The 26,670-nt window shown below is 42.2% G+C and overlaps 1 protein-coding gene across 6 annotated transcripts in view; it reads right to left on the minus strand.

The window, feature by feature from the left end:
* Positions 1-26,670, minus strand: part of LOC104650885 (uncharacterized) — a 74,250-nt gene that overhangs the window by 41,795 nt on the left and 5,785 nt on the right. For 3 of the 6 annotated variants that reach the window (XR_012519154.1, XR_012519156.1, XR_012519155.1), the window contains exons 2-3: positions 5,517-5,578; positions 1,822-1,953 (exon numbers count right to left, since the gene is read on the minus strand). Coding sequence is in view for 3 of the 6 variants with exons in the window: in XM_074405584.1 (XP_074261685.1) it covers positions 1,822-2,150 (329 nt within the window). In the remaining 3 variants the exon portion in view is untranslated. Of the gene's footprint in view, positions 1-1,821; positions 2,151-5,516; positions 5,579-26,670 lie in introns of those variants that run through there. The other 3 variants (XM_074405584.1, XM_074405582.1, XM_074405583.1) reach the window with 1 other exon arrangement.

Below are 26,670 nucleotides of genomic sequence, written 5' to 3' on the forward strand. Positions count from 1 at the left end.
ATGTGATCTCTCTTCTGCAGCCAGGATGTCAACTTCTCCTGTCCCTGGAACTCCAGGCTATCTGGCCTCTGGACTCTGGAAATTACCCCAGTCACTCCAGGTTCTCCAGCCTTTGGTTGTAGACTGAGAATTCCACCATCAGCTTCCCTGGGTCTGAGATCTTCAGACTTGGCCTGAGCCACGCTACCAGCTTCTCGGGTTCTCCAGCTTGCAGATGGCCTAGCATAGGACTTCTCCATAATCACATGATCCAGTTTCCCTACTAGATCCCCTCTCATCCTCAATCCATCCACTCATCCATCATCTATTAATCATCCATCTATCTATCCATCCACCTATCAAGTATCCATCCACTATCTATCCATCTATCATCTACCTATCATCTATCAATCTATCATTTATCCATCCATCCATTCTACTAGTTCTATCTCCATGTTGGCCTCTGCCGGCCAACAACCTTCAAGTAGGACATGGACATGGGCCATTTCCTTACTATGCTCAGCCATGAGGCCCAAGCTCTATCTGTCTCCCATGAGACAATTTCTCCCATCACCTGGATCACCCAAACAGGCTCCCACCAGGGTCACAAGGTCCTCTGCTGATGTCCTAGTGGCTGACACCATGGATGTCCCAGATTTCCGCGCAACATCTGGGTCTGACTGAACGCCTGTATCCTGGGCATCCCTGGAATTGAATGAGGAAGTGAACCTGGGTCTGAGGATTTCTCTATAAGGCCAACAGGTCTGTGGAGAATCCAGTGCATCAGGCTGGCTCTGTCACAGCTTACCATAGTAAGCTTACCCCAAAACAGGCAACAGAAACAAAAACAGCTACCCTACTGCCCTCATGGCCACAATCCACTGCCCCACGTCACTTGCAATTTCACCTTCCAGCTCATCTGCACTCGGGATGCATCGTATGTCCTTGTTTAATTGGCAGTTGCTTTTCTTTCTTACTATTACACACAATAATAACGTATCATGCAACTGATGGTGTCTCAGATTTGAGGAGTAAGGTAAGTGCAGTGGAGGCCCTGACCTGATTCCTGAAAGAATGACAGGAATCAGGTGGTGCAGTGGGCACACTTTACATAGGGGATAGAGTCTAAAATCCAGTACAGCCAAAATCATCTGCAAATGGGGCTTCTTTGGCTAAACAAACATACGGGGTCAGCTGGGTATTTTGGACAGAAACACTTCAAACAGCAGGAACACATGGGATGCCAGATGCTCAGAAAGAAACAGAAAAAGTGAGACTGACTCAAGGAGGGACAGTCATGTGCTATGGCAAACAACATCAACTGCCTGCTTGGGCAGTGTTTTTCTCTCTTTTCTTTTCTTGAGATGGAGTCTCACCCTGTCTCCCAGGCTGAAGTGCAGTGGTGCAATCTTGGCTCACTGCAACTTTCCCCTCCCGGGATCAATGATTCTTCTGCCTCAGCCTCCTAAGTAGCTGGGATTACAGGTGCTCGCCACCACACCCAGCTAATTTTTGTATTTTTAGTAGAGATGGAGTTTCACCATGTTGGCCAGGCTGGACTCAAACTCCTGACCTTGTAAGCCACCCACCTTGGCCTCGCGAAGTGCTGGGATTACAGCCCTGAGGCACATACCCAGCTTCTGTCTTCTTTTCTACTCAGTTGCCCTACTGACTTGTGAGATTTTATCCCATTTGGCAGAAAAACAAACTGAAGCCAGGAGGAGAAGTGAGAACCACAAAGCTAGTAACAAGCAGCACTGCCAGAGCTGCAGCCTGGATTTAGGCCACCGGGGTGGGAAGGAGGGAACTGGGGCATTCTAGAGGACAAGGAAACACACTTACTTCCTAGACTTGGTACATTTCTTCTTCCAGTTCTTTACCAAAACAGGCATGACTTGTTCCACCGTGTCCTCCTTGTTTAAGGACCAGAGGCCACTGCTCTCCAGGGGCTGGTGGTAGCCCCAGATTATCAACCTGAGGCCAAGACACAAGGGAGTTAGGCAATGAGAGTCAATGAGAGGTGGAGGACAGGGCTCACTCACTCCACAAGCATGCCGATGCTGCACCCCTCCCCAGCACAACTGCCCTCTGTGAATGAAGGCAGCCACACAGCTGGGGATGTCTGAATTTGGACAGACATTTGCACATATTACAAGGTTATTACAGCTCATTCTGTTGGGTCATAAAGGAAAAATGGCTTTCTTTTGCAGGGGTGCATAGAAAAGATTTAGGGGAAAAAAGGTGATTTAGGAGGGAAATATCAAGATGGCGCTAATTCACTCTTTTTCATCATTCATTCATTTATTTTTTATTTTTTTGAGATGGAGTCTCGCTATGTCACCCAGGTTGGAGTGCAGTAGCGTGTTCTTGGCTCACTGCAACCTCTGCCTCCGCCTCTCAAGTCTGAGACTACAGGCACACACCACCACACCTGGCTAATTTTTTGTATTTTAGTCGAGACGGGGTTTCACCATGTTTCCCAGGCTGGTCTCAAGCTCCTGAGCTCAGGCAATCTGGCCCCTTTGGCCTCCCACAATGCTGGGATTACCGGCATGAGCCACCATGCTCGGCCTCATTCATTCATTCATTCATTTATTTGGTGACAGGGTCTCGCTGTGTCACCCAGGATGGAGTGCAGTGCCATAATCACAGCACCCTGCAGCCTCCAGCTCCTGGCCTAGAGTGATCTTCCCACCTCAGCCTCCTGAGTAGCTGGGATTCAGGTGTGAACAATTATGGCTGGCTAATTATTTTTATTATTATTATTATTATTTTTTGTAGAGACAGAGTCTCCCTATGTTGCCCAAGCTGATCTTGAGCTCCTGGGCTCAAGCAATCCTCCCACCTTGGCCTCACAAAGTTCTGGGATTATAGGCATGAGCCACCATGCCCTGTCAACTTTTAAAAATTTTACATTAAAAAAGGCTAATATGGGCCAGGACCAGTAGTTCATGCCTATAATCCTAGCACTTCAGGAGGCTGAGGTGGGAGGACTTCGTGAGCTCAGGAGTTCAAGACCAGCCTGGGCAACACTGGGTGACTATCTCTACAAAAAGTAAAAATAAAAAATACAGTCATAATGGCTCACACCTGTAGTCCCAGCTACTCAAAAGGCTGAGGTGGGAGGATTGCTTGAGGCCAGGAGGTGGAGGCTGCAGGGAGCCATGATCGTGTCATTGCACTCTAGCCTGGGCAACAGAGCCAGACCCCCACCCCCAAAAAAAAAAAAAAAAAAAAAGCAGGTTGAAGGGGGGGAAAAAAAAGCTGACATGACAAAACATTAGCAATAGTGAAATCTGGGTGATAAACTTACTTTTATTATATTAGTCTCTCTATGTGACTCTACCCAGACTGGGGTATAGTGGTACAATCTCGGCTCACTGTAACCGCCGCCTCCTGGGTTCAAGCAATTCTCCTGCCTCAACCTCCCAAGTAGCTGGGATTACAGGCACCTACCACCATGCCTCACTAATTTTTGTATTTTTAGTGGAGACAAGGCTTCACCACATGGGCCAGGCTGGTCTCAAACTCTTGACCTCAGGTAATCCACCCGCCTCGGCCTCCCAAAGTGCTAACATTACAGGTGTGAGTCACCACACTCGGCCAACTGAACACATAAAAAGTTAAACACTTTCATTTTTTGTTTTAAAATAATTTCAAACTTATAGAAAAATTACTCAAATCATACTAAGAATTCACTCAACTCACCACTATTAACATGTTGCCAAGTTTACAGTAACATTCTGTCTCTATCCATTCACATTCACACACACACACACACACACACACACACACACACACACGCATGCAAACACATCATCTTTTTCAAAACCATTCAGACAGCTAAAGGCCTAGCACAGTAGCTCACACCCATAATCCCAGAACCCTGGGAGACTGAAGTGGGTGGATCACCTGAGGTGAGGAGTTTGAGACCAGTATGGTCAACATGGTGAAAACCCATCTCTATTAAAATTATAAAAATTAGCCAGGCATGGTGGTGCATGCCTATAATCCCAGCTACTCAGGAGGCTGAGACAGGAGAATCACTTAAACCCAGGAAGCAGAGGCTGCAGATCACGCCACTGTACTCCAGCCTGGACAACAGAGCAAGACTCTGTCTCAAAAAAGCTAAGATATAGACTCTACATATCTTTACTCCCAAAAAAACGGGGTATCCCCTTACAATCCAGGACATGCTCTTATGTAACTGGAGCACAATTTTCCATAACAAGAATGAATGTTATTAGCATGCATCTGGTGTCCTGCAGTCATATACAAATTACATCAACTGTCCCAGTGACTCTCTTTAATAGTAATTTAAAGAAATTATTTAAAACATCTAATCTTTTTAAAAGATGTTTGTAAAATGTTCATAAAGAGAAGAATGAGACCGGGCATGGTGGTTCATTCCTATAATACCAGCACTCTAGGAGGCTGAGGCGGAAGAATGACTTGAGCTCAGGAGTTGGAGACCAGCCTGGGCAACATGGTAAAACCCTGTCTTGGCAAAAAATACAAAAATCTGTTGGGCGTGGTCGAGCATGCCCATAATCCCAGCTATTCAGGAGGTTGAGGCAGGAGCATCACCTGAACCCGGTAGATCAAGACTGCAGTGAGCTACAATTTTGCCACTGCACTCCAGACTAAGTGACGGAGTGAAAGCCATCTCCAAAAAACCAAAAAGATGATGCATATTAGGGTGAAAGAATCAAATAATCCCCAATAAGATGTTGACAATGGGCAGAAATAGATGTAAAAAAAGAAAACCACAAGGTGGCTGGGCATGGTGGCTCATATCTGTAATCCCACACTTTGGGAGGCTGATGTGGGTGGATCACCTGAGGTCAGGAGTTCAAGACCAGCCTGGCCAACATGGCAAAACTCTGTCTCTACTAAAAATACAAAAATTAGCCAGGCATGATGGCGCAGACCTATAATCCTAGTTACCTGGGAGACTGAAGAAAGAGAATCGCTTGAACCCAGGAGGCAGAGGTTGTAGTTAGCTGAGATTGCACCACTGCACTCTAGCCTGGGAGACAGAGTGAGACTCCATCTCAAAAAGAAAAGAAGACCAGAAGGAGGCATACTAAAATGGTGACAGTTGTTGCCTCTGGGTCTTTCCTTACTACTGATCTGCACATGTGTTTTTTTAACCCACGTTTCCTATGGTGAGACAGTATTATTTTTATAAGGAGTGTGGCATGGGAGGGAAACAATGTCAATAATAACTATACCTAATATTTTAAAAACCCAAATCTAAAGCTAAAGCAAGAGCAGTCCAATGTATGGCTGTCCCAAGCCAAGCCTTCTGTAGATATCTAAGCTGCTCATGGCTCATGTGTTTATCAGATTCAAGGTGATGGAGCTGGGGGACAGAGTTGGTGTCTCTGAGACCACATGGCCAGCACAGGCAGATTCAAGACAAATCTGCAGAAGAGCGAAGAAGAGAAGTCAAGCGGGGACTTCAGCATGTTCACTCGTTCATTCAGTCATTCATTTCCCATTACCTCCCTGAGGACTCGAGGGCCCAGCCTTACCCTGTAATCCACCAGAAGGTGATCCTGGACAGGAAGGAGGTGCTGGATGCTGGGCAAGGATTCTAATGGAAAGAAAGAATGGGTTAGCGAGGAAGAGGGAAAGGAACAATTCAACTTTTCATCCAGGTCAGAGCTTGCCAAGGAGTAGTCAGCTGCCCATTCTTCCTTCAAGAGGACCAGTGTCCCCTCCATACCATTCTGTACCCCAAAAGGATTCTCTCCTAAGCCCCAGGAGAAAGAAACTCATAGCAGCTCTTCTCGTTTCACTCAACAGTGTCTACTAGGTGAAACCACAATACAACAAGCTATCGACCTGCCTTATCTTCTGTCCCCACAGCAACCCTAGGAACTGGTGTTACTGTCATCCCCAGTTCACTCATTCATTCAACAAGTATTTTCTGAGCACCTACTATGTGCTAGGCACTCTACAAGGTACTACAGGGTTATCTTAGATCCCCACGACAACCTCCTAAGCTGGTATTAGTATTGCCCCCATTTTCCTCATTCAGGCATTGAATATTTATTAACCACCTACTATGAGCTAGACATGCTACCAAGAACTTATACACTTACATTATTTTATATCCTCATGGAATTCTATAAATGTGGTATTACGATTATCTCCACTTCATTCATTCATCCAACCATTATTTCCTGAGCACCATCCATGTGCCAAGCACCCTGCATATAAATCTAAACAAACAAAAATGATCCCTGCCTGTACAGAGCTTGTCCATTGCAGTAATCATCAATAATACCTGCCAAGATTCTCTACTATTAACACCTAGCTCTGTTCTAAGTGCTTTACACAAATTACCCTATTTAATCTTCATCCCCACCTCACAAGGTAGGTCAAAGTATTAGAGCATCCCTGTTTAGCAGTTAAAAGCAGCTGGGGACCAGAGATGAAATGATTTGTTTAAGGTCCCACAGCTAAAAGTGGTGGAGACAGGATGTGACCCCCAAAGAGTCGGGCTCCAGAGAGACATGCATCAAATGATCACACAAACAAATGCAAAACTGCAACTTCTGGGCCTTGATATGTATCCTGAAGGTAGAGAAATATTACCAATGAGACAAAGTCAGCATATGGAAGCTGATCTGGTGCACCAAGGTCAGAGAAGCTCCCCCGAAAAAGACAGTCAAGCTGGCAACTGAAAGATGAGTAGAGGACAGCTAAGTAACAAGGAAAGGCAAAGCATTCCCAGCAGATGTGCAAAGGACTGGTGGTAAAGGGAAGCATGGCAGACTCCAGGAACCAAGAGGGGACCTGAGCAGTCTACACTGAAGGCCACATATTTTGGTATTCATTCTAAGGGCAAGGGAAAGTACTGAGAGACTCTAAGCAAGCTATCAAATAACTTACTTCCCAGAGGCATGAAGATGAGCCCCAACTCAACATACAGGCAAGGAAAGAAACCAACACAGAGTCCTGGGGTGACAGACCAAGCCTGGCTTTCAACACAGATGCATTCGGGTCAAAATTCTGAAACACAAGCTTTAAGCAGGAGAGGAAGAAAGGTCACCAAGTTTCAATGAGAGCTTTAGCCAAGGACTCCACTCAAAGTTTCGGCCTTGTGCAGAGATAAGGTGTTTACAGAGCCCAATAAGGCCACATACTCTCCTCAAGTGTTTTCCATCCAAGGCTTGGTGTGCTTTTTTAAAAATACTGTATCCTGGCAGGGTGTGGTGGTTCATGCCTGTAATTCCAGCATTTTGGGAGGCCAAGGTGGGCAGATCACCTGAGGTCAGGAGTTGGAAACCAGCCTGGCCAACATGGCAAAGCCCTGTTTCTACTAAAAATACAAAAATTAGCTGAGAGTGGTGGCTAACAACTGTAGTCCCAGCTACTCAGGGGGCTGAGGCAGGAGAATCACTTAAATCCAGGAGGCAGAGGTTGCAGTGAGCTGAGATTCCACCACTGCATTCCACTCTGGGGACCCTGCCTGTATCTGGGCTCTATTTTCGCCAGGGATTCTGATTAAGCTGGTTTGGGGTGCGACTGGGGCCCTGAAACTTTGTTTTTCTTTTAAACATTCACATTCTTCTTGAAAAAGTGGCTGGGCAGGAAATATGCAAGGTAAGCCAAGACCATTGTATCACACTGGACAATAAGGAAACTAAGCATAAACAGGATTATTACAAGGCCCAAGAGCCAAGCAGAAGCGGGACTGCAGGCTAAAAAAGGGACAATTTGAGCTTGGACAAGGAGAGTAAGTGCAACGGGCTGAAACATACCACATATGTTTGATTTGTTTGTTTGTTTGAGACAAAGTTTTGCTCTGTCTCCCAGGCTGGAGCGCAGTGGTGTGATCTTGGCTCACTGAAACCTCCGTCTCCTGGGTTCAGGTGATCCTCCTGCCTCAGCCTCCCAAGTAGCTGGGATTACAAGCATGAGCCAAGACACTGGTCTAATTTTTGTATTTTTAGTAGAGACGGGGTTTCACCCTGTTGGTAACCAGGCTGGTCTTGAACTCCTGACCTCAAATGATCCACCCACCTCAACCTCCCAAAGTGCCTGGATTACAGAAATGAGCCACTGCACCTGCCCAAAAACCTCCATTTTTACTTAAGGCTTTAATGATTAATTTCACATTATAATGTGAAAAGTAATGAGCCTCTAGCAGTCTTATCCCCAAAACTGCTGATTATAAAGTACTACTTTGCTCAGTCCCATTTTCCTTCAAATCACCTATTTTGAGTAAATACACTAGTTTCATTTTCCACACCTGTATAGGGGTGGCAAATACTACTAGAAAAAAACCATAATTAGCACCAGTACAAATTCAAGGTTTCCAACCTGAGTGTAAGCATTGCTTTGCAATTTTTTTTTACCCCAAAATGAAATCTCAAACGTCTGCCATTTTGAATAAAACCCATGCTGGCCCCTCAGTGGAAAACATCAACCATGAATTATGAGTCTTTTCACTTTACCTTCACACCACCGATTTCTGTTGCACTGACTGTGCTTATTACCATGTATGTCTAGCATTACACTGGACTCCTAGGGAAGAGGAACTCGTATTTATTTCTCAGTCCTGAGGGCAAAACTCCAAAGTGTAATTAAGGAAAGAAAGAACTCCAATTCTTTCAAGTTCTGAATTCGTGGTCCTCTCAAAAATGGCAGTGTGTATTCAAGCTCTGCTTATTTTCCTGATCCAGTTCTCCACCTTTGGGGGATCTTACAAAATAGGCCAGGAAGGCAAAAATGTCTAGAGATTACTACCACACGGTAATCTTTGCAAATAAAACTCTTAGACCTAATTTTATACTATTAAAAAATTTCTTTTCTTTTTTTTTTTTTTTTTTTTTTTTTGAGACAGGGTCTTGCTCTGTCACCCAGGCTGGAGTACAATTACAACTCACTGCAACCTCATCCTCCCGAGCTCAAGCAATCCTTCCACCTCAGCCTCCCAAGTGTTGAGGCCACAGGCACAAGCCACAATGTGTGGCTAACTTTTGTAGAAATGGGGTTTCACCATGTTGCCCAGACTGGTCTCAAACTTCCGGGCTCACAGGATCTGCCTGTCTCAGACTCCCAAAGTGCTGGGATGACAAGTGTGAGCCACTGTGTCCAGCAGCAATACCACATTTTAATTATGTGTTGAGGTGGCTAGATTGAAGGAAGAAATGGGTATTCCATTTTATTTCCCAGTCCTAAGGGGTTTTAAACACACTAATATTAAAGTTTAAATGTCCTAGAGCTGAAAAAGAGATCTAAAGTTGAAGAAAAATAATGAAATGCAAGGTGCTTAATATTTTAAAAGAATTTGAGTGAATTTTGCATCTGTAAAAATGAAATCAGAATAATCTGAGGAAAGATTTCAGGGATGAAAAGATTTTCAGAGATGAAAAGCATGATTTGCCAAATTTAAAACAATAGAAGCAATAAGTAGCACATGAAATATAACCAAACAAAAATTGGTAACAAAAAAAAATCAGTAAATGAATTATCCTACAACTCAAAAGGACAAAACAGATTAACAAGATGAAAGAAAAAAAAATGTTAGAAATATGCAGATCATATACACAAATATACTGTATATAGAAAGAAAACGATTTTTTTTTTTTTTTTGACAAATGTATTGAGCATCGAGCATCTACTATACTACAGCCATGATACAATGGAAAATAAGAGAGACACGGAATGTGTCTTCAAAACATCCACGTTCTGGAACAAATGAAGCTGAAGTAGTAACTAAAGAAATTACTGAAGAAAACTATTCTTATGAAGAAAGGGGGTAGGAAGAAAAGGAAAGGGAAAAAATGTATACATTTTATGTTTCAGTCAAATTTAAGGCAAAGAGATTCTGATAGAATTTCAAAGATTTCAGAGATAAAGTATCCTTCAAGCATGCTGAGGACTGGATGTCTAGAGTAATCAAGTTTTTAAAAACATCTGGGTGGCAATGTTTTTAAATAAATACCACACGTGGACAAGGATATGGTTAAACTGGCTCTCTCATACATTTGAAGTGGGAACATAGATTGTTTTAATTTTTTAGATGTAAATTTGATGATTCCACTTCGTGTACAGCTTAAGAACCTTCCTAAGGTTTTTGCCAGGCATGGTAGCTCATGCCTGCAATCCCAGCACTTTGAGAGGCTGAGGAAGGTGGATAACGTGAGGTCAGGTGGATCACCTGAGGTCAGGAGTTCAAGAACAGCCTGGCTAACATGGTGAAACTTCACCTCTACTAAAAATACAAAAATTAGGCCGGGCGTGGTGGCTCACGCCTGTAATCCCAGCACTTTGGGAGGCCGAGGCGGGTGGATCACAAGGTCGAGAGATCGAGACCATCCTGGTCAACATGGTGAAACCCCATCTCTACTAAAAATACAAAAAATTAGCTGGGTGTGGTAGCGCATGCTTGTAATCCCAGCTACTCAGGAGGCTGAGGCAGGAGAATTGCTTGAACCGAGGAGGCGGAGTGAGCCAAGATCGCGCCACTGCACTCCAGCCTGGGTAACAAGAGCGAAACTCCTTCTCAAAAAAAAAAAAAAAAAAAAATTAGCTGGGTGTGGTGGCGCATACCTGAAATCCTAGCTACTTGGGAGGCTGAGACAGAACTGTTGAACCCAGGAGGCAGAGGTTGCAGTGAGCAGGGATTGTGCCACCACACTCCAGCCTGGGCAACAAAGGGATACTCTGTCAAATAAATAAATATAACTTGGGCAACAAAGCAATACTGTCAAATAAAAAAATTAATTAATTAATTAATTAATGCCTCAGTAAGGTTTCTTATACCCTTCCCATCCCCATTCATTCTTTGTGCTACTGTCATACCTTTTACTCCCACATTATAAAACTTATAATGCATTACTATTTTTGCTTTTAACAACTAACTTTTTAAAGCTACTATTTCTTTAATCCACAATGTTGGACAACCACTACCACTAACTGCAGAACATTTCCATCCCAAAAAAAGAGAAATCCTGTACTCGTTAGCAATCACCTTCAATACAACAATGTTCTAAAGAGATTAAAAAAAATAAAATTGTCTTATTTTTATTCCCATAGTTACCATTTCTAGCACTTCTCAATCCTTTGTCATTTTCCTTCTGCCTGAACAACGTCAACATTTCCTGTGGAGGTCTACTAGCAACAAGTTCCAGTAGGCCTTTCTCTTTTTTTTTTTTTTGGAGACAGGGTCTCACTCTGTCACCCAGGCTAAAGTGCAGTGTGGTTCACCTATAGCTCACTGCAGCCTCTGCTTCCCAGCCTAAAGCGATCCTCTCACATCAGTCTCCCAAGGAGCTAGGACCACAGGTGCACCACCATGCCTGGCTGATTGTTTTTCTTTGTAGAGATGGGGTTTTGCCAAGTCACCCAGGCTGGTCTCGAACTCCTGGACTCAAGCAATTCTTCTGCCTCAGCCTCCCAAACTACTGAGATTGCAGGTGTTGGCCACTGCACTCAGCTCCAGTAGGCTTTCTTAAAAAGTACTTTAAAGATGTCTCTCCAGGTCAGGTGCAGTGGCCCACAGCTGTAATCCCAGCACTTTCGGAGCCCGAGGCAGGCAGATCACAAGGTCAGGAGTTTTGAGACCAGCCTGGCCAACATAGTGAAACCCCATCTCTACTAAAAATACAAAAATATTAGCCAGGTGTGGTGGCATGCACCTGTAATCTTACCTACTCGGAAGGCTGAGGCAAGAGAATTGCTTGAACCTAGGAGGCAGAGGTTGCAGTGAGCCAAGATCACACCACTGCACTCCAACCTAGGCAGGAATGACTCTGTCTCAGACAAATTAATTAATTAATTAATTAATTAAAGAGGTCTCCCCATTGTATTTTGATTTGCTAAGTTTCTGATGAGAAGTCTGCTGTCATTCTTATCTCTGTTACTCTGTACCTGATGTGTATTTTTTCTCTGTCTGCTTTCAAGATTTTCTCTTTATTATTGGTTGCCAACAATGTGATGATGATGTGCCTTGGTGTGATTACCTTTATAGTTATTCTCCTTGGGATTCTTAAATATGTGGGCTTATAGTTTTCATCAAGTTTGGAAATTTTCTGGTCATTATTTTTTACAATCTTTTTTCTGTTCTCCCCTTTGCCTCCTTTCTAAGGCTCCAATTACATATATGTCAGACTGTTTCTATCTCTAACAATTGTCCTTGTTATACTCATTGATGCTCTATCAATTTTTCCACTTTTCTTTCTGTTCTCATTTTGGACAGTTTGTATTGCTGTCTTGAAGTTCACTGATATGCAGTGCCTCAACTACTGTCAATGCCAACTATTGTACTTTAAATTTCATTTCCAACTCTAGGTATTCTGTTTGGGTCTTTTCAAAATATACCTTCCAGTTCTCTTCCCATTATGTTAACCATTTCCTCTTCTTTTGTGAACCAAGAACATATTTGTAATTGCTGTTCTCATGTCTCTGTTAATTCCATCATCTCTGTCATTTCTGGATCTGGTTGATTTTTCTCTTGATTATGCCATATTTTCCTGGTTTTTTGCATGTCTGCTCATTTTATTAAATGCCTAACGTTGTGAGTTTTGTGTATTTCCTTAAATAGTACTGGACTTTGTTCTCAGACCCAGGTAAGATTCTTTAAATCAGATGGATCTTCCAAGACCTGCTTTTTCATTGTTAGAGTAGGTCCAGAGTACCCTTTAACTTAGGGTTAATTTAGCCTCATTACAAATGGCCATGACCTTTTGATACCCTTGTATGTACTCTGGCTAATAACAATAGACTACTCCCAGCTCTGTGTGAGTTCCAGGAATCAATCATTTGGCCTGCTCCTTTCCAGTGGGGCTCTTTCTCTGGCCTCAGGTGCTCTCCTCTCATGCATGTGTAGGTCAGAACTCAACCTGACTTCAGGGGAATCCTCCACCTGCCTCTGGAGTTCTGTGTACAACTCCCGCATCTCTGGTACTCTGCCCCACAAATTATGACAATCTTAGCTCCCTGCCAATCCCCATCTTATTATTTCAATTCAGTAAGACACCAGGCTTTAATTTGGGTTCCCCATCCCTGCTCTGCACACTGAAAACTACCTCCAGATAATAAATTGGAGGAACCATGGAACTCAACAGGTTTGTTTCCCACCTTTCAGTGACCACAGTCTTGTGCTGCCTGTTACCCAGTGCATTACAAATTGCTGTTTCACATACTGTCCAGTTTTCTAGTTGCTTAAAATAGCAAGGTAAATCCATTCCTTGTTATTCCATCACTGCTGGACAGAATATATATTCAAGTGTATATTCAAGTAACAGTTTCTCAATTTCGTATCTTGCTGTTGCGGTTTTGAGACAAGGTCTCACTCTCACCCAGGCTGGCTCATAACTCACTGAAGCCTCAAACGGCTAGGCTCCAGGCATCCTTCCACCTAGGCCTCCCAAAGCGCTGGGATTACAAGCATGTGCATGCCATTACACCCTCAATTTAGTATCTCAAGGCTGTCTTCATCAAGCTCTACCTTTTTAAAACACCAAACAATATTTTTCTTCCTTTTTTCTTGGAATTTGCTCTGCTCTTTTTAGTTTGACACTGAACTCTTAATTCTCCTACCTCTTTGATTATGATTTCTGATTCTTGAATCCTGAAAGTTTTAGGAAAGTTTAGGCAAGTTTCCAAAATCCTATTCTTGCCAGATTTTCTTCTACATCTGCATAGAACTTCACCCTGTGAAATTTCAACAAGTCCCGCAAATTCACTCATGACTTCTTTTGGGCTCCTAACAGAAGTAACTATGTGACTGGCCTTGGACTTCTTCATTCACAGAGAGGGGGAAAAAAGTGCATACAAAATATAATTTCTACATTTTAAAATGTGGGTGTGGTGTTTTTTTTTTGTTTGTTTGTTTGTTTTTGAGCAGAGTCTTGCTCTGTCACCCAGGCAGTTCAGTGGTGCAATCTTGGCTCACCGCAACTTCTGCCTCCGGGGCTCAAGCAATTCTCGTGCCTCAGCCTCCCGAGTAGCTGGGACTACAGGCACATGCCAACATGACCAGCTCTAATTTTTGTATTTTTAGTAGACCTGGGGTTCCACAACTGGCCAGGCTGATCTCAAACTCCTGGCCTTAAGTGATCTGCTGGCCTCGGCCTCCCAAAGTGCTGGGATTACAAGCATGAGTCACCACGCTGGCTATAAAAATACTTTTATACACATACAGTCAGAGGAAAAAACAGAAATTAATTAAAATGTTAAGAACAATTATCTGTTTTATGGGTAACATTATCTTATTTTTCTGTATTTTCTTTCTTTTTTTTGAGACAGAGTTTCACTCTCGTTACCCAGGCTGGAGTGCCATGGCGCGATCTCGGCTCACCGCAACCTCCGCCTCCTGAGTTTAGGCAATTCTCCTGCCTCAGCCTCCTGAGTAGCTGGGATTACAGGCATGCACCACCATGCCCAGCTAATTTTTTGTATCTTTAGTAGAGACAGGGTTTCATTATGATGACCAGGATGGTCTCGATCTCTTGACCTCGTGATCCACCCGCCTCGGCCTCCCAAAGTGCTGGGATTACAGGCTTAAGCCACCGCGCCCGGCCCTTTTTCTGTATTTTCAATACACACATGCATGCACACACACACACACACACACACACACCCACACACACCCACACCCCTATTTTTTAAGTCCCCATTTCTAGCTCATAACTCCAGCTGTTTTTGCAGGCCAGAATCTCACACCACTATTTTCAAAAGCAAGTCACATATCTTCCACCTAGAGCAGGCGTCCCCAAACTACGGCCCGCAGGCCGCATGCGGCCCCCTGAGGCCATTTATCCGGCCCCCTGCCACACTTCAGGAAGGGGCACCTCTTTCATTGGTGGTCAGTGAGAAGAGCACAGCATGTAGTGGCCTTCCAACGGTCTGAGGGACAGTGAACTGGCCCCCTGTGTAAAAAGTTTGGGGATGCCTGACCTAGAGCCTGTCTCCCTCTGTGCCAGTTAATGATACCCAGTCCTCCTATAAGCTTCAGAGTCATTTCAACTTGTTTTTCTGTTCCCACATCTAGTCAAAAATCCTACTGGAAACAATGAATTTCAATCCATGAGAAACAATATTATTGCAGAGGGCTCCAGAATAATGATCTCAAAGGAGCGCTAAAATGCTAGCAGAATGAAAAACCTCCCTTTTTCCAGGTCAGAGATGTGAGGAAAATCTGCAAGGAGAAAGCCATAACCTTGGCATAAAAGCAGGCTCTTCCTGGGGAAAAGAGGTAGATTTGGAAGAGCAGGCCAAAGTTGGACGGTAAGCCAAGGGGGAAAACTGTTGAGCAGAGTCAAGAGGCTGGGGACTTGAGCCTGCATTTGGGAGGTACCCATAGAGGACAAAAGGAGAAACAGCCATAAACCCAGCTTCAAATGGCGCTTTGGCATAAAGTTGTTTTGCTGCCCAAACTGGCATTTAATACTGGTTGAAATGAAAAAGACACACCAGCCATCAACTTTTTACCATGTAATTAACCAGCTCTGAATAATGTCACGTCTTTTTACTTTAATGCTCTCTTGAAAATGGGTAATAAATGAACAATGCACAGAATTCAGAAGTCACAAAATAATATGGACCTTGAGAACATTGTGCTAAGTGAAACAAACCAGTTACAAAATGATAAATACTGTATGATTCCACTTGCATGAGCTATCTATAATAGTCCAATTTATAGACTTAGAAAGTAGAATGGTGACTGCTGAGGGCAGGAGAAGTATTAAGTACTTGTTTAATGGCTACGAAAAAGTTTTGGGGACTGGTTGTACAATGTGAATATACTTAACACTACTGAACTGTACCTTTAAAAATGTTTAAGGTGGCCGGGCACGGTGGCTCAAGCCTGTAATCCCAGCACTTTGGGAAGCCGAAGCAAGTGGATCACGAGGTCAAGAGATCGAGACCATCCTGGTCAACATGGTGAAACCCCGTCTCTACTAAAAATACAAAAAAATTAGCTGAGCATGGTGGCGTGTGCCTGTAATCCCAGCTACTCAGGAGACTGAGGCAGGAGAATTGCCTGAACCCAGGAGGCGGAGGTTGCAGTGAGCCGAGATCGCGCCATTGCACTCCAGCCTGGGTAACAAGAGCGAAACTCCGTCTCAAAAACAAAACAAAACAAAAAATGTTTAAGGTAGTAAGTTTTGGTATATGCATTTTATCACTATTAAAAATTAAATTAAAAAAAATCATAAATTAGTATAGTAAGTATCACCCAATGGTGCCTTTTGGCCACTCACTTCCACTCCTCAGAGACAGCCAGTGTTAGGATATAGTCTCATCTTTCCAAACATATTATATCTATATATGTTTGCAAATATATACCTTTTGAGACAAAACACACCCATATACAAATAGTAGCATACTACATGTACTGTTCGTGCAATTTGGTCTTTTAATTTACTATACCTTAGAGACTTTACTAAATTACTTCATATCAAGCTGCCTTACTCCTTTTAAGAACTGATACTGATTCACTACATGACTATATCAATTATTTTACCAGTTCCCTACTTATGAGTAATTAGGTTTTGTACGAACTTTTGTGCTTACAAACACAGCAATGAATACCTTTGTGCTATGTTTAACCCCCACATATGCAAGAGTGTGTGTAAATATATGTTATATGCCTAGGATAAAACTGCTAAACAAAGACATGTGCATTCTTTATTTCTGACTGCATGTATGTACACTATTTTTATTTACATAAAAATGTGTATTGAAGTATAGCATACATTCAGAACAGTATATTAAGTGTATAGCTCAATGAATTTTCCCAATATAATCCCACCTAACAAAGACAAAAAAAAAAGATTTTAAGCCTCCAAAAACCCCTCATGTCTCCATCCAATGAGCTCCCCCAAGAGTAATACTACCCTGACTTCTAACACAACAATTCTGTTTTTGAACATGTATTTCTGTGTTCGTCTCTTTCACCTAACATTATGTTTGTGAGTCATTCATGTTGTGTGAATTGTAATTTATTCATTCTTATTGCTCTATAGTATCCCATTATTTAAATACATCACATCTTATCTAAGCTTAGCTATACTACACAAGGTATGTGCATTCTTAAATTTTAATAAATATTATTCAATTGCTCTCCATAGAGTTTAGAATCTTACCATTAATATATGGAAGTAGCTATTTTCCTACACCTTAGCCAACAGCTAATCAAAGTTCTTAATCTTGGCTAGTCGGATATTTTTAAAATGCTTTCAGCATAGTTTCAATTTGCTTTTCTCTTATAAAGACTGAAAATGAGGTACATGTCATACATTTATGTATGAAAGCCACTTGTCTTTCCTTTAAACTGTCTCTAATGTGCCCACTTGTCTACTGAGCTGTTGGCCTTTTCTATCAGCAAGCGATCCTGCTTTGTAAAGGAAATTAGATCTTTGAACATGCTGTAAGGCAACTACTTTTTCCCGGCTTATCACTGGAGTCCCAACTTTGTTTATACTAGAGTTTTCGCCATGTCAAGGTTGTCTTTTGTTTGTTTTGTTTTGTTTTGTTTTGTTTTTTATATGAGAAGTCTTGCTCTGTCGCCCAGGCTGGAGTGGAATGCAGTGCAGTGGTGTGATCTTGGTGGCTCATGCCTGTAATCCTAGGACTTTAGGAGGCCAAGGCAGGTGGATCACTTGAGGTCAGGAGTTCAAAACCAGCCTGGCTGATATGGTGAAACCCCTGTCTCTACTTTAAAAAAGTAGCCAGGTGTAGTGGCAGATGCCTGTATTCCCAGCTACTCAGGAGACTGAGGCAGAAGAATCACTTGAACCTGCGAGGTGGAGGTCACAGTGGGCCGAGATCACATCACTGTACTCTAGCCTGGGTGAGAAGGAGACTCCATAACAAAGAAAAAGAAAAAGAAAAAAAATGTGAGATAGCAAGCTAGTTCTCTTTTTTCCCAAATGGCTACTCAGTTCATCCAATACTATTTACTAAAGAATTCACTATTTTCATCATATACCACTGTTGACCACATAAAACATTCCTATAAGTGAGGCTACTTCAGTGCTCTCAACTCTGTGCCAGTGATCTGATGCTCAAATTGGTTTGGCTTCAACATACACTTTAATATTTGACAGCACTAATACCCTCTTCATGAACAGTTTCATAATTTTTGTGAAAATTATTTTTGTTCTTTATATAAACTTAAGAATCAAGTTTTGAAAAGCCTATTTAAATATTAATTGGGATTACTAATTTCACAAATTACGTGTGTGTGTATAAATACACATATATTTCCCCCTCACCACCACCCCAGAGATGGCATCTCACTATATTGCCCAGGCTGGTCTCCAACTCCTGTTCTCAAGTAATCCTCCCACCTAAGCCTCCCAAAGTGCTGGGTTATAGGTGAGAGCCACTGTGCCTGGCCTATTTCACTAAATTTAAGACATTTTCAATGTAAGATGCAGTTATTTTATGCCAATTGAAAGAGCTTCTTAGGCCGGGCGCGGTGGCTCAAGCCTGTAATCCCAGCACTTTGGGAGGCCGAGGCGGGTGGATCACGAGGTTGAGAGATGGAGACCATCCTGGTCAACATGGTGAAACCCCGTCTCTACTAAAAATACAAAAAATTAGCTGGGCATGGCGGCACGTGCCTGTAATCCCAGCTACTCAGGAGGCTGAGGCAGAAGAATTGCCTGAACCCAGGAGGCGGAGGTTGCGGTGAGCCGAGATCGCGCCATTGCACTCCAGCCTGGGTAACAAGAGCGAAACTCCGTCTCAAAAAAAAAAAAAAAAAAAAAAAAAAAAGAAAGAGCTTCTTTAGACTTAAACACTTCTGTTTTCATATCACATTTGACTTGTGCTTATAATGAAAGGAAAGTTAAGTAAAATAAATTGGTTAAGATGCTCCTAACCTAACTTCGTAATTACCATATGACCAGAAGTACCTGGAAGATGTCATCAGTTTTAAGGCATACCTTAACTTTAGAAATCATGAAAGGTTAAAAAAAAAAAAAAGTGTCTCTCTTAAAATATGGCAACTCAGAGGGGATATTTACATCTCATCAATGTGAGAGCTATCCTATTCAAGAACAAAATATGTTTTACCATTTATTCAATTATTTTATGAGCTTCAGTAAAGTTCTGTAATATTTTTCAGAAGTATCTTTCATTTTTTTGGTTAATTCTTGTTAATTATTAAGTTTATCTTACTTTTTTCTCTTTAGAGATAGGGTCTCAATGTGTTGCCTAAACTGGTCTCAAACTCCCGGGCCCAAATGATCCTCCCACCTTGGCCTCTCTCCCAAAGTGCTGGGATTACAGGCATGAGCCACTGTGCCTGGCCAGTTTATTTCTAAGTAGAATTTTTTCCTTCAAAAATTCTGTTTGGAAAATGTGCAAAACCTTTACACAAAAAATTATATAACAATATTGAAAAAAAAAAACACGGAGAAATAAAGTTTATGAATATCAGAAGATTCAATGGTATAAACATTTCAAATTCCCATTACAGCAGGTGTAACTAAAAACAAATTTCAATTATTCCAAAAAAATTCAACACAATTCCAATCAAAATCCTAACAGGTATTCTTGTGGAACATCACAGCTGATTCTAAAATGCATGTGGAAAAATGCACAGGGCCCAGGGCCACATATAATCAAGATATATTATCCACTGGATATCAAGACATAAAACTAGATGAATGATTCTCAAATTTTTCGTTTGACATTCCTGCAGAGATTCTAAAATGCTTTAGTTAACATGGGTTATAGCTATTATAAGTTTATCACATTAGAAATTAAAACAGAAAATTATTTATTTATTTATTTATTTATTGAGAAGGAGTCTCCCTCTGTCACCCAGGCTGAAGTGCAGTGGCATGATCTTGGCTCACTGCAACCTCTGCTTCCCAGGTTCAAGCAATTCTCCTGCCTCAGCCTTCTGAGTAGCTGGGATTACAGGCGTGTGCCACCACATCTGCTCATTTTGTATTTCTAGTAGATACAGGGTTTCACCATGTTGCCCAGGCTGGTCTTGATCTCCTGACCTCAGGCAATCTGCCTGCCTCAACCTCCCAAAGTGCTAGGATTACAGGCATGAGCCACCATGCCCAGCCAAAACAGAAAAGTTTTTAATATCAATTCATTAATTTAAAAATAACAAGAGGCCAGGTGTGGTGGCTAACACCTGTAATCCTAGCACTTTGGGAGGCTGAGGTGGGTGGATCACCTGAGGTCAAGAGTTCAAGACCAGCCTGGCCATCATGGTGAAACCCCATCTTAAAAAAAATAAATAAATAAATAATGAAAAATAAAAAAATAAAAATAACAAGAAACCTGTTATATGCTAACATAAGTAACACTTTAATAAAAAATAACCATTTTCCAAAAGAAATTTAAAAAACGAGTGAGAAGAGTGGTACGGTTGGACATTTTTGGAAATCTTCATTTGGGAGACAGCTTGGTTCTCTTACCTGCTTTTGCACTCAACCTGATGCAACACTGCATTTCATGTGGCCTCTGAAAAACCCTATCATATACTTGTGAGAGAGTGAGTCTGAGGCAAAAAATCACCAAATGTTACTATGAAAATAGTTTTGACCTGGCCAACACCCCACTCTGAAAGGGTCTCAGGAAACCAGGAGAGAAGAGGCAGGCAAATCCTTGTATACACAATCACCTGATTTGTGACGAAGGAAGCTCTACAGAGCAGGAGGGGATGGCCTTTTCAATAAATGGAACTAAACAGCATCATCAACATCACCATCGTCATCATCATCGTGTCATCTAGGAAAACAAACGGACCCCATCTCACACCACACACACACAAATTCCAGAGATTGTTGATCTAAATGTGAAAGGCAAACGGTAACAGAAATTAATGTAGCTTATCTTCACACAGGGATACAAAAACCCCTGATTACAAAGGAAAAGCCAGAAATGTTCAACTACATTAAAATTAAGAATTTTTTAAATCAGGGAAATGCAAATCAAAACTACAATGAGATATCATCTCACTCCAGCTTAAATGGCTTTTATCAAAAAGACAGGCAATGACAGATGATGGCAAGGATGTGGAAAAAGGGGAACCCTTGTACACTGTTGTTGGGAATGTAAATTACTACAATCGCTATGTGGAGGTTCCTCAAAAAAACTAAAAATAAAACTACCATGTGATCCAGCAATCCCACTGCTGGGTATACACCCAAAAGAAAGGAAATCAGTACATTGAAGAGATTCCTACACTCCCATGCTTACTGCAGCACTATTTACAATAGCCAAAATACAGAATAAACCTAAGTGTCCATTAATAGATGAATGGATAAAGAAAATGTGGTACTTGTACACAATGCAGTACTATTCAGCCATCAAAATAAATGCAATCCTGCCATTTGCAACAACATGGATAAAACTGAAGAACATCATGCTAAGTGAAATAAGCCAGGCACAGAAAGACGAACATTGCATGTTCTCACCCATATATGGGCTCTAAAGAAAACTGAACCCATGTAGACAGAGTAGAGAACAGGAAGGGAAGTGGGAAATAAGGAGGGATTGGTGAATGGGTGCAAAAATACAGTTAAAAAGAACGAATAACTCTAGTGTTTAGCAGCACAATAGGGCAATACAGTTAACAGTAATTTATTTTATATTTCAAAATAACTAATATTAGACTAGAATTGGAATATTCCTAACAAGAAGAAATGATAAATGCTTCTTCAGATAGGGTACTCCACCCTAATTTGATAATTATGTATTGTATGTTTGCATTAAAATACTACATCTACCCCATAAATATGTATGGTTATTATGTATCTGTAATAATTAAAAACAAAACTTAAAAATGTTTCTGTTAGTGAAGAGATACCTTTAAGAGAATAAAAAAGCAAGCTGGGCGCGGTGGCTCAAGCCTGTAATCCCAGCACTTTGGGAGGCCGAGGTGGGTGGATCACGAGGGCAAGAGATTGAGACCATCCTGGTCAACATGGTGAAACCCTGTCTCTACTAAAAATACAAAAAATCAGCTGGGCATGGTGGTGCGTGCCTGTAATCCCAGCTACTCAGGAGGCTGAGGCAGAAGAATTGCCTGAACTCAGGAGGCGGAGGTTGCGGTGAACTGAGATCGCACCATTGTACTCCAGCCTGGGTAACAAGAGCGAAACTCCGTCTCCAAAAAAAAAAGAGAGTAAAAAAGCTAGCCACTAGCTAGTAAAAGATAGCTGCAACACAGATATGAGGTAGGGAGAGGAGGGGATCAATATATTTATCCCTTATACAAACCAATAAAATGAAGAACACCTACAAGAAAATTAGGCAAAAGACTTCAATGAGCTCTTCAAACAGAAGATATACAAATGGCCACACACACACACACACACACACACGCACACACACACACACACACACGCACACATATAAAAGGCTGGTCAACCTCATTAGTAATCAGGGAAATGCAAATTTAAACCAATGTGGAGCGTTAATTAGTACAACCACTTTGGGAAACTGTTCTGTCATTTCTAACAAAGCTAAACACTAACCTAACCCATGACCCAGAAATCCACTCCTAGATATATACCCAAGAGAAATAAGTACATATAAGAATGTTTATAGCAGCTTAATTCACAATATCCAAAACCTAGAAACAATCATTAAGAAAATGAATCAACAAAGTATAATGTAATCATACAACAGAACTCACCAAGAAAAAAAGAGTAACCAAAAAATTGGATAAACTGCCAAAAAAACATTATGCTAGGCAAAAGAAGCCAGAGACAGTAGAGTCCACACTGTCTGAGCTCATTTATATAAAGTTTAAAAACAAGCAAAACAGGCTGGGCACGGTGGCTCAAGCCTGTAATCCCAGCACTTTGGGAGGCCGAGGCGGGTGGATCACGAGTTCAAGAGATCAAGACCATCCTGGTCAACATGGTGAAACCCCGTCTCTACTAAAAATACAAAAAAGTAGCTGGGCATGGTGGTGCGTGTCTGTAATCCCAGCTACTCGGGAGACTGAGGCAGGAGAATTGCCTGAACCCAGGAGGCAGAGGTTGTGGTGAGCCGAGATTGCACCATTGCACTCCAGCCTGGGTAACAAGAGCGAAACTCCGTCTCAGACAAAAATAAAAAACAAGCAAAACACATGTATAGTGGCCAAAGTCAAAACAGTGTGGATAGAGCAACAGCTTCTTTCTGGAAAAGAGCATGAGAGAACTTTCTGGAGTGATGGAAATATTCTATATCTTCATCTGGGTAGTGGTTACATAGATACATTTATATGTAGAATATTCTTTTAGGCTGCACATTTTCACATTTTATTGTGTATAACATACACCTCAGTTACACACAAAAACCCAGTATGTACCTACCAGAATGGTTAATAAAATTTAATAGATTGACAATTCTAAGCCTTGACAAAGAGGTGGATAACCAGGAATTCTCATGCATTGTTGACAGGAATCTAAACTGGTACAACCACTTTGAAAAACAGCATGGCATTACTAAGTAAAACTGAAGATATAAAAAAAAGTTCATAGCAGCAGTATTCATAATTGCTATAAACTGGAGACAAATATCCATCAGAAAGAGAGTGAAGGCTGGGCATGGTGGCTCATGTCTAATCCCTGTGCTTCTCGAGGCCAAGGCAGGTAGATCACCTGAGGTCAGGATTTTGAGATCAGCCTGGCCAACATGGTGAAATCCCATCTCTATTAAAAATACAATAATTAGCGGGACGTGGTAGTGCACACCTGTAGTCCCAGCTACTCGGGAGGCTGAAGTGGGAAAATCACTTAAACCTGGGGAGGTGGAGGTTGCAGTGAGCCGATACTGAGCCACTGCACTCCAACCTGGGTGAAGAGAGTGAAACTCAGTCGAGAGAGAGAGAGAGAGAGAGAGAGAGAGAGAGAGAGAGAGAGAGAGAGAGAGAGAGAGATACAGAAATACAACAATTATGTTAGATTCATAATAGAGTATTATTCAGCAATGTCTAATAAACTACAGCTCCATAAAACACAGGTGAATCTCACAAAATGACACTAAGTGAAAGCAGTTGAGTAAAAAAAAAACTAACTAAATGGTTCCATGTATATAAAGTTCAAAGAGCAGGGAAACTAAACTACCAAGTTTAGGTGCAATCTTGGAAAAGAAAATGATTTTCATGAAAGTCAGGAGAGAGGTAACATTTTTGAGGAGGAGGAAGCATATAGCTGATTAGGGCTCTTAGGAGTGCTGGCATTGGTCTATTTAATAACCTGAATATTGGTTACAGGGTTACACTTTGTTGATTATACCAACAAAAGATGCACTGCTCAATGATTTTTCTGTGTGTATGTTTTTTTAGCGGGGGTGGGGGATGGAGTCTCACTGTGTCGCCCAGGCTGGAGTGCAGTAGCATGATCAAGGCTCACTGCAACCACCACCTCCTGGATTCCAGTGATTCTCCTGCCTCAGCCTCATGAGTAGTTGGGTAGTTGGGACTACAGGTGTGCACCACCTTGCCCAGCTACTTTTTGTATTTTTAGTAGACATGGGGTTTCACCATATTGGTTAGGCTGGTCTTGAATTCCTGACCACGTAATTCCCCCACCTTGGCCTCCCAAAGTGCTGGGATCACAGGCATGAGCCACTGCCCCTGGCCTTGTGTGTATGTTATACTTCACAATAGAAGATTAAAAACAATCAATGGGACCTGGTGATTGACTGAATTTGGTGGGGGAGGGGAGGAGAGAGAAAGATTCATGGACAAGTCCCAGGTTTCTGACTTGCACAATTGCTTGGGTGGTGATGCCTTTCTTTTCTTTTCTTTTTGTTTGGAGACGGATTCTTGCTCTGTTACCCAGGCTTCAGTGCAATGGCACAATCTCTGCTCACTGCAACCTCTGCCTCCTGGATTCAAGTGATTTTCCTGCATCAGCCTCCCAAGTAGCTGGGATTATAGGTACTCACCACCACGCCCAGCTAATTTTTTGTGGTGTTTTTTTTTTTTTTTTTTTTTCAGTCGAGACAGTTTCACCATGTTGGCCAGGCTAATCTTGAACTCCTGACCTCAGGCAATCCATCTGCCTTGGCCTCCCAAAGTGCTGGGATTACAGGCATGAGCCACCATGCCCAGCCAGTGATGCCTTTTGTTAAGATAGCAAACAGCATTTTTGGAGGAAGAATATGAAATAAATCATGGACATGCTGAATTTAGAATACTTTTGAGACATCCATGTAGAGATGTCCACTAGGCAATTAGGTATTAGCAGATGGAGTTCTCAACAGCAGAGGCTGGGGTAGAGATGAAAACGTTGGATTTACCTATAGGAGTGAGGCCATAGACATGACTGTGACTGTTTAGGGAAAGAAGAATGACAGAAGGGCCTAGGGCTGATTGGTGGAACATCAACATTTAATGGCCAAATACAGGAGAGTAAGTCAGGAAAAAAAAAAAATTGAAAGTGGTAAGAGGAAAATGAAGAAGATGTCATGAACCACTAAGCAAGAGGAAAGAGCATCTCAAGAGTAAGAAGTCACTCTCTGCAGACTGATGCATAGCTGGGGGGTGACATGGATTATGTCTACTTCTCAGCAAGTCAGTTTTTACTCTGCCTCTTTCTGGCTGACTTGACACAAGCAACAACCTAACAGAAAACCAATGCTTCTGAGAATGGCTGCAAGTTTTTTTCTTTTTTGTTTTTTTGTTTTTGAGACAGAGTTTCACTCTTGTTACCCAGGCTGGAGTGCAATGGCGCGATCTTGGCTCAACACAACCTCCGCCTCCTGGGTTCAGGCAATTCTCCTGCCTCAGCCTCCTGAGCAGCTGGGATTATAGGCACGCGCCACCATGCCCAGCTAATTTTTTGTATTTTGAGTAGAGACGGGGTTTCACCATGTTGACCAGGTTGGTCTCGATCTCTTGACCTTGTGATCCACCCGCCTCAGCCTCCCAAAGTGCTGGGATTACAGGCGTGAGCCACCACGCCCGGCCCGACTGCAAGTTTTTATGTGCTGTCTTTTGAGGTGAGAAATCAAGTCTGAGCTCTTCTTTCTCCTGATTCTCAGGAAAGAGGAAGGCAGATGTTAGAACGCTGACTTGTTCTGTGTGTCACTGGGCAGCATCACTGTTAAAATGTCAGCACACAGATGCAAGCTCACTTTTCTCCTTCTTCCATGTCACTGAAGTGGCTGAGAAGGTTGTCACTTCCCACCTTTACCCCCAACTGTCTGGGACAGCCAGGGCCAAGCCTACTGCTTGGGCAGAAGAGGCCAGGGCAGGTGTCCAAAGCCAGATCAGCAGTCCCCTAGGGCAAATGGGCTTGCTCTGGTTACATGACCTGGGGCAACTGACAGAAAGGAGTGAAACATGGGGAAGATCTCAATGTGTTTGAGAACTGGGGAGATGAAAAGCATTCATTTAATGGCCTGCTTCCGTTTGAAACAATTTAAGCTTAACTAGATTCCAAAAACATCAGCATTTCCACATGAACCAGCTGGGCTCATTCCAGTCTTCTACCCTGGAGTTTGCTACCCAAGTCCTAGTTAAGAATAAAATGCACAGTCCTTTTGTTTTCCACTTGTCACTGCAAATATTTAATACAAATCTTCCTCCCAGGGACCCTATAGACTTCAAAACAGTGGCTATAGATTGGAGATGACTCTGATATTCCAGGGATCACTGACCAGAAAATATGAAATTACTGTAATTTCTCAGTTTTTAACACCATACACACAAACTGCATCACACACACACACACACACACACACACA

This window comes from Saimiri boliviensis, chromosome 9 (assembly GCF_048565385.1).
Source record: "Saimiri boliviensis isolate mSaiBol1 chromosome 9, mSaiBol1.pri, whole genome shotgun sequence".
NCBI lineage: Eukaryota > Metazoa > Chordata > Mammalia > Primates > Cebidae > Saimiri > Saimiri boliviensis.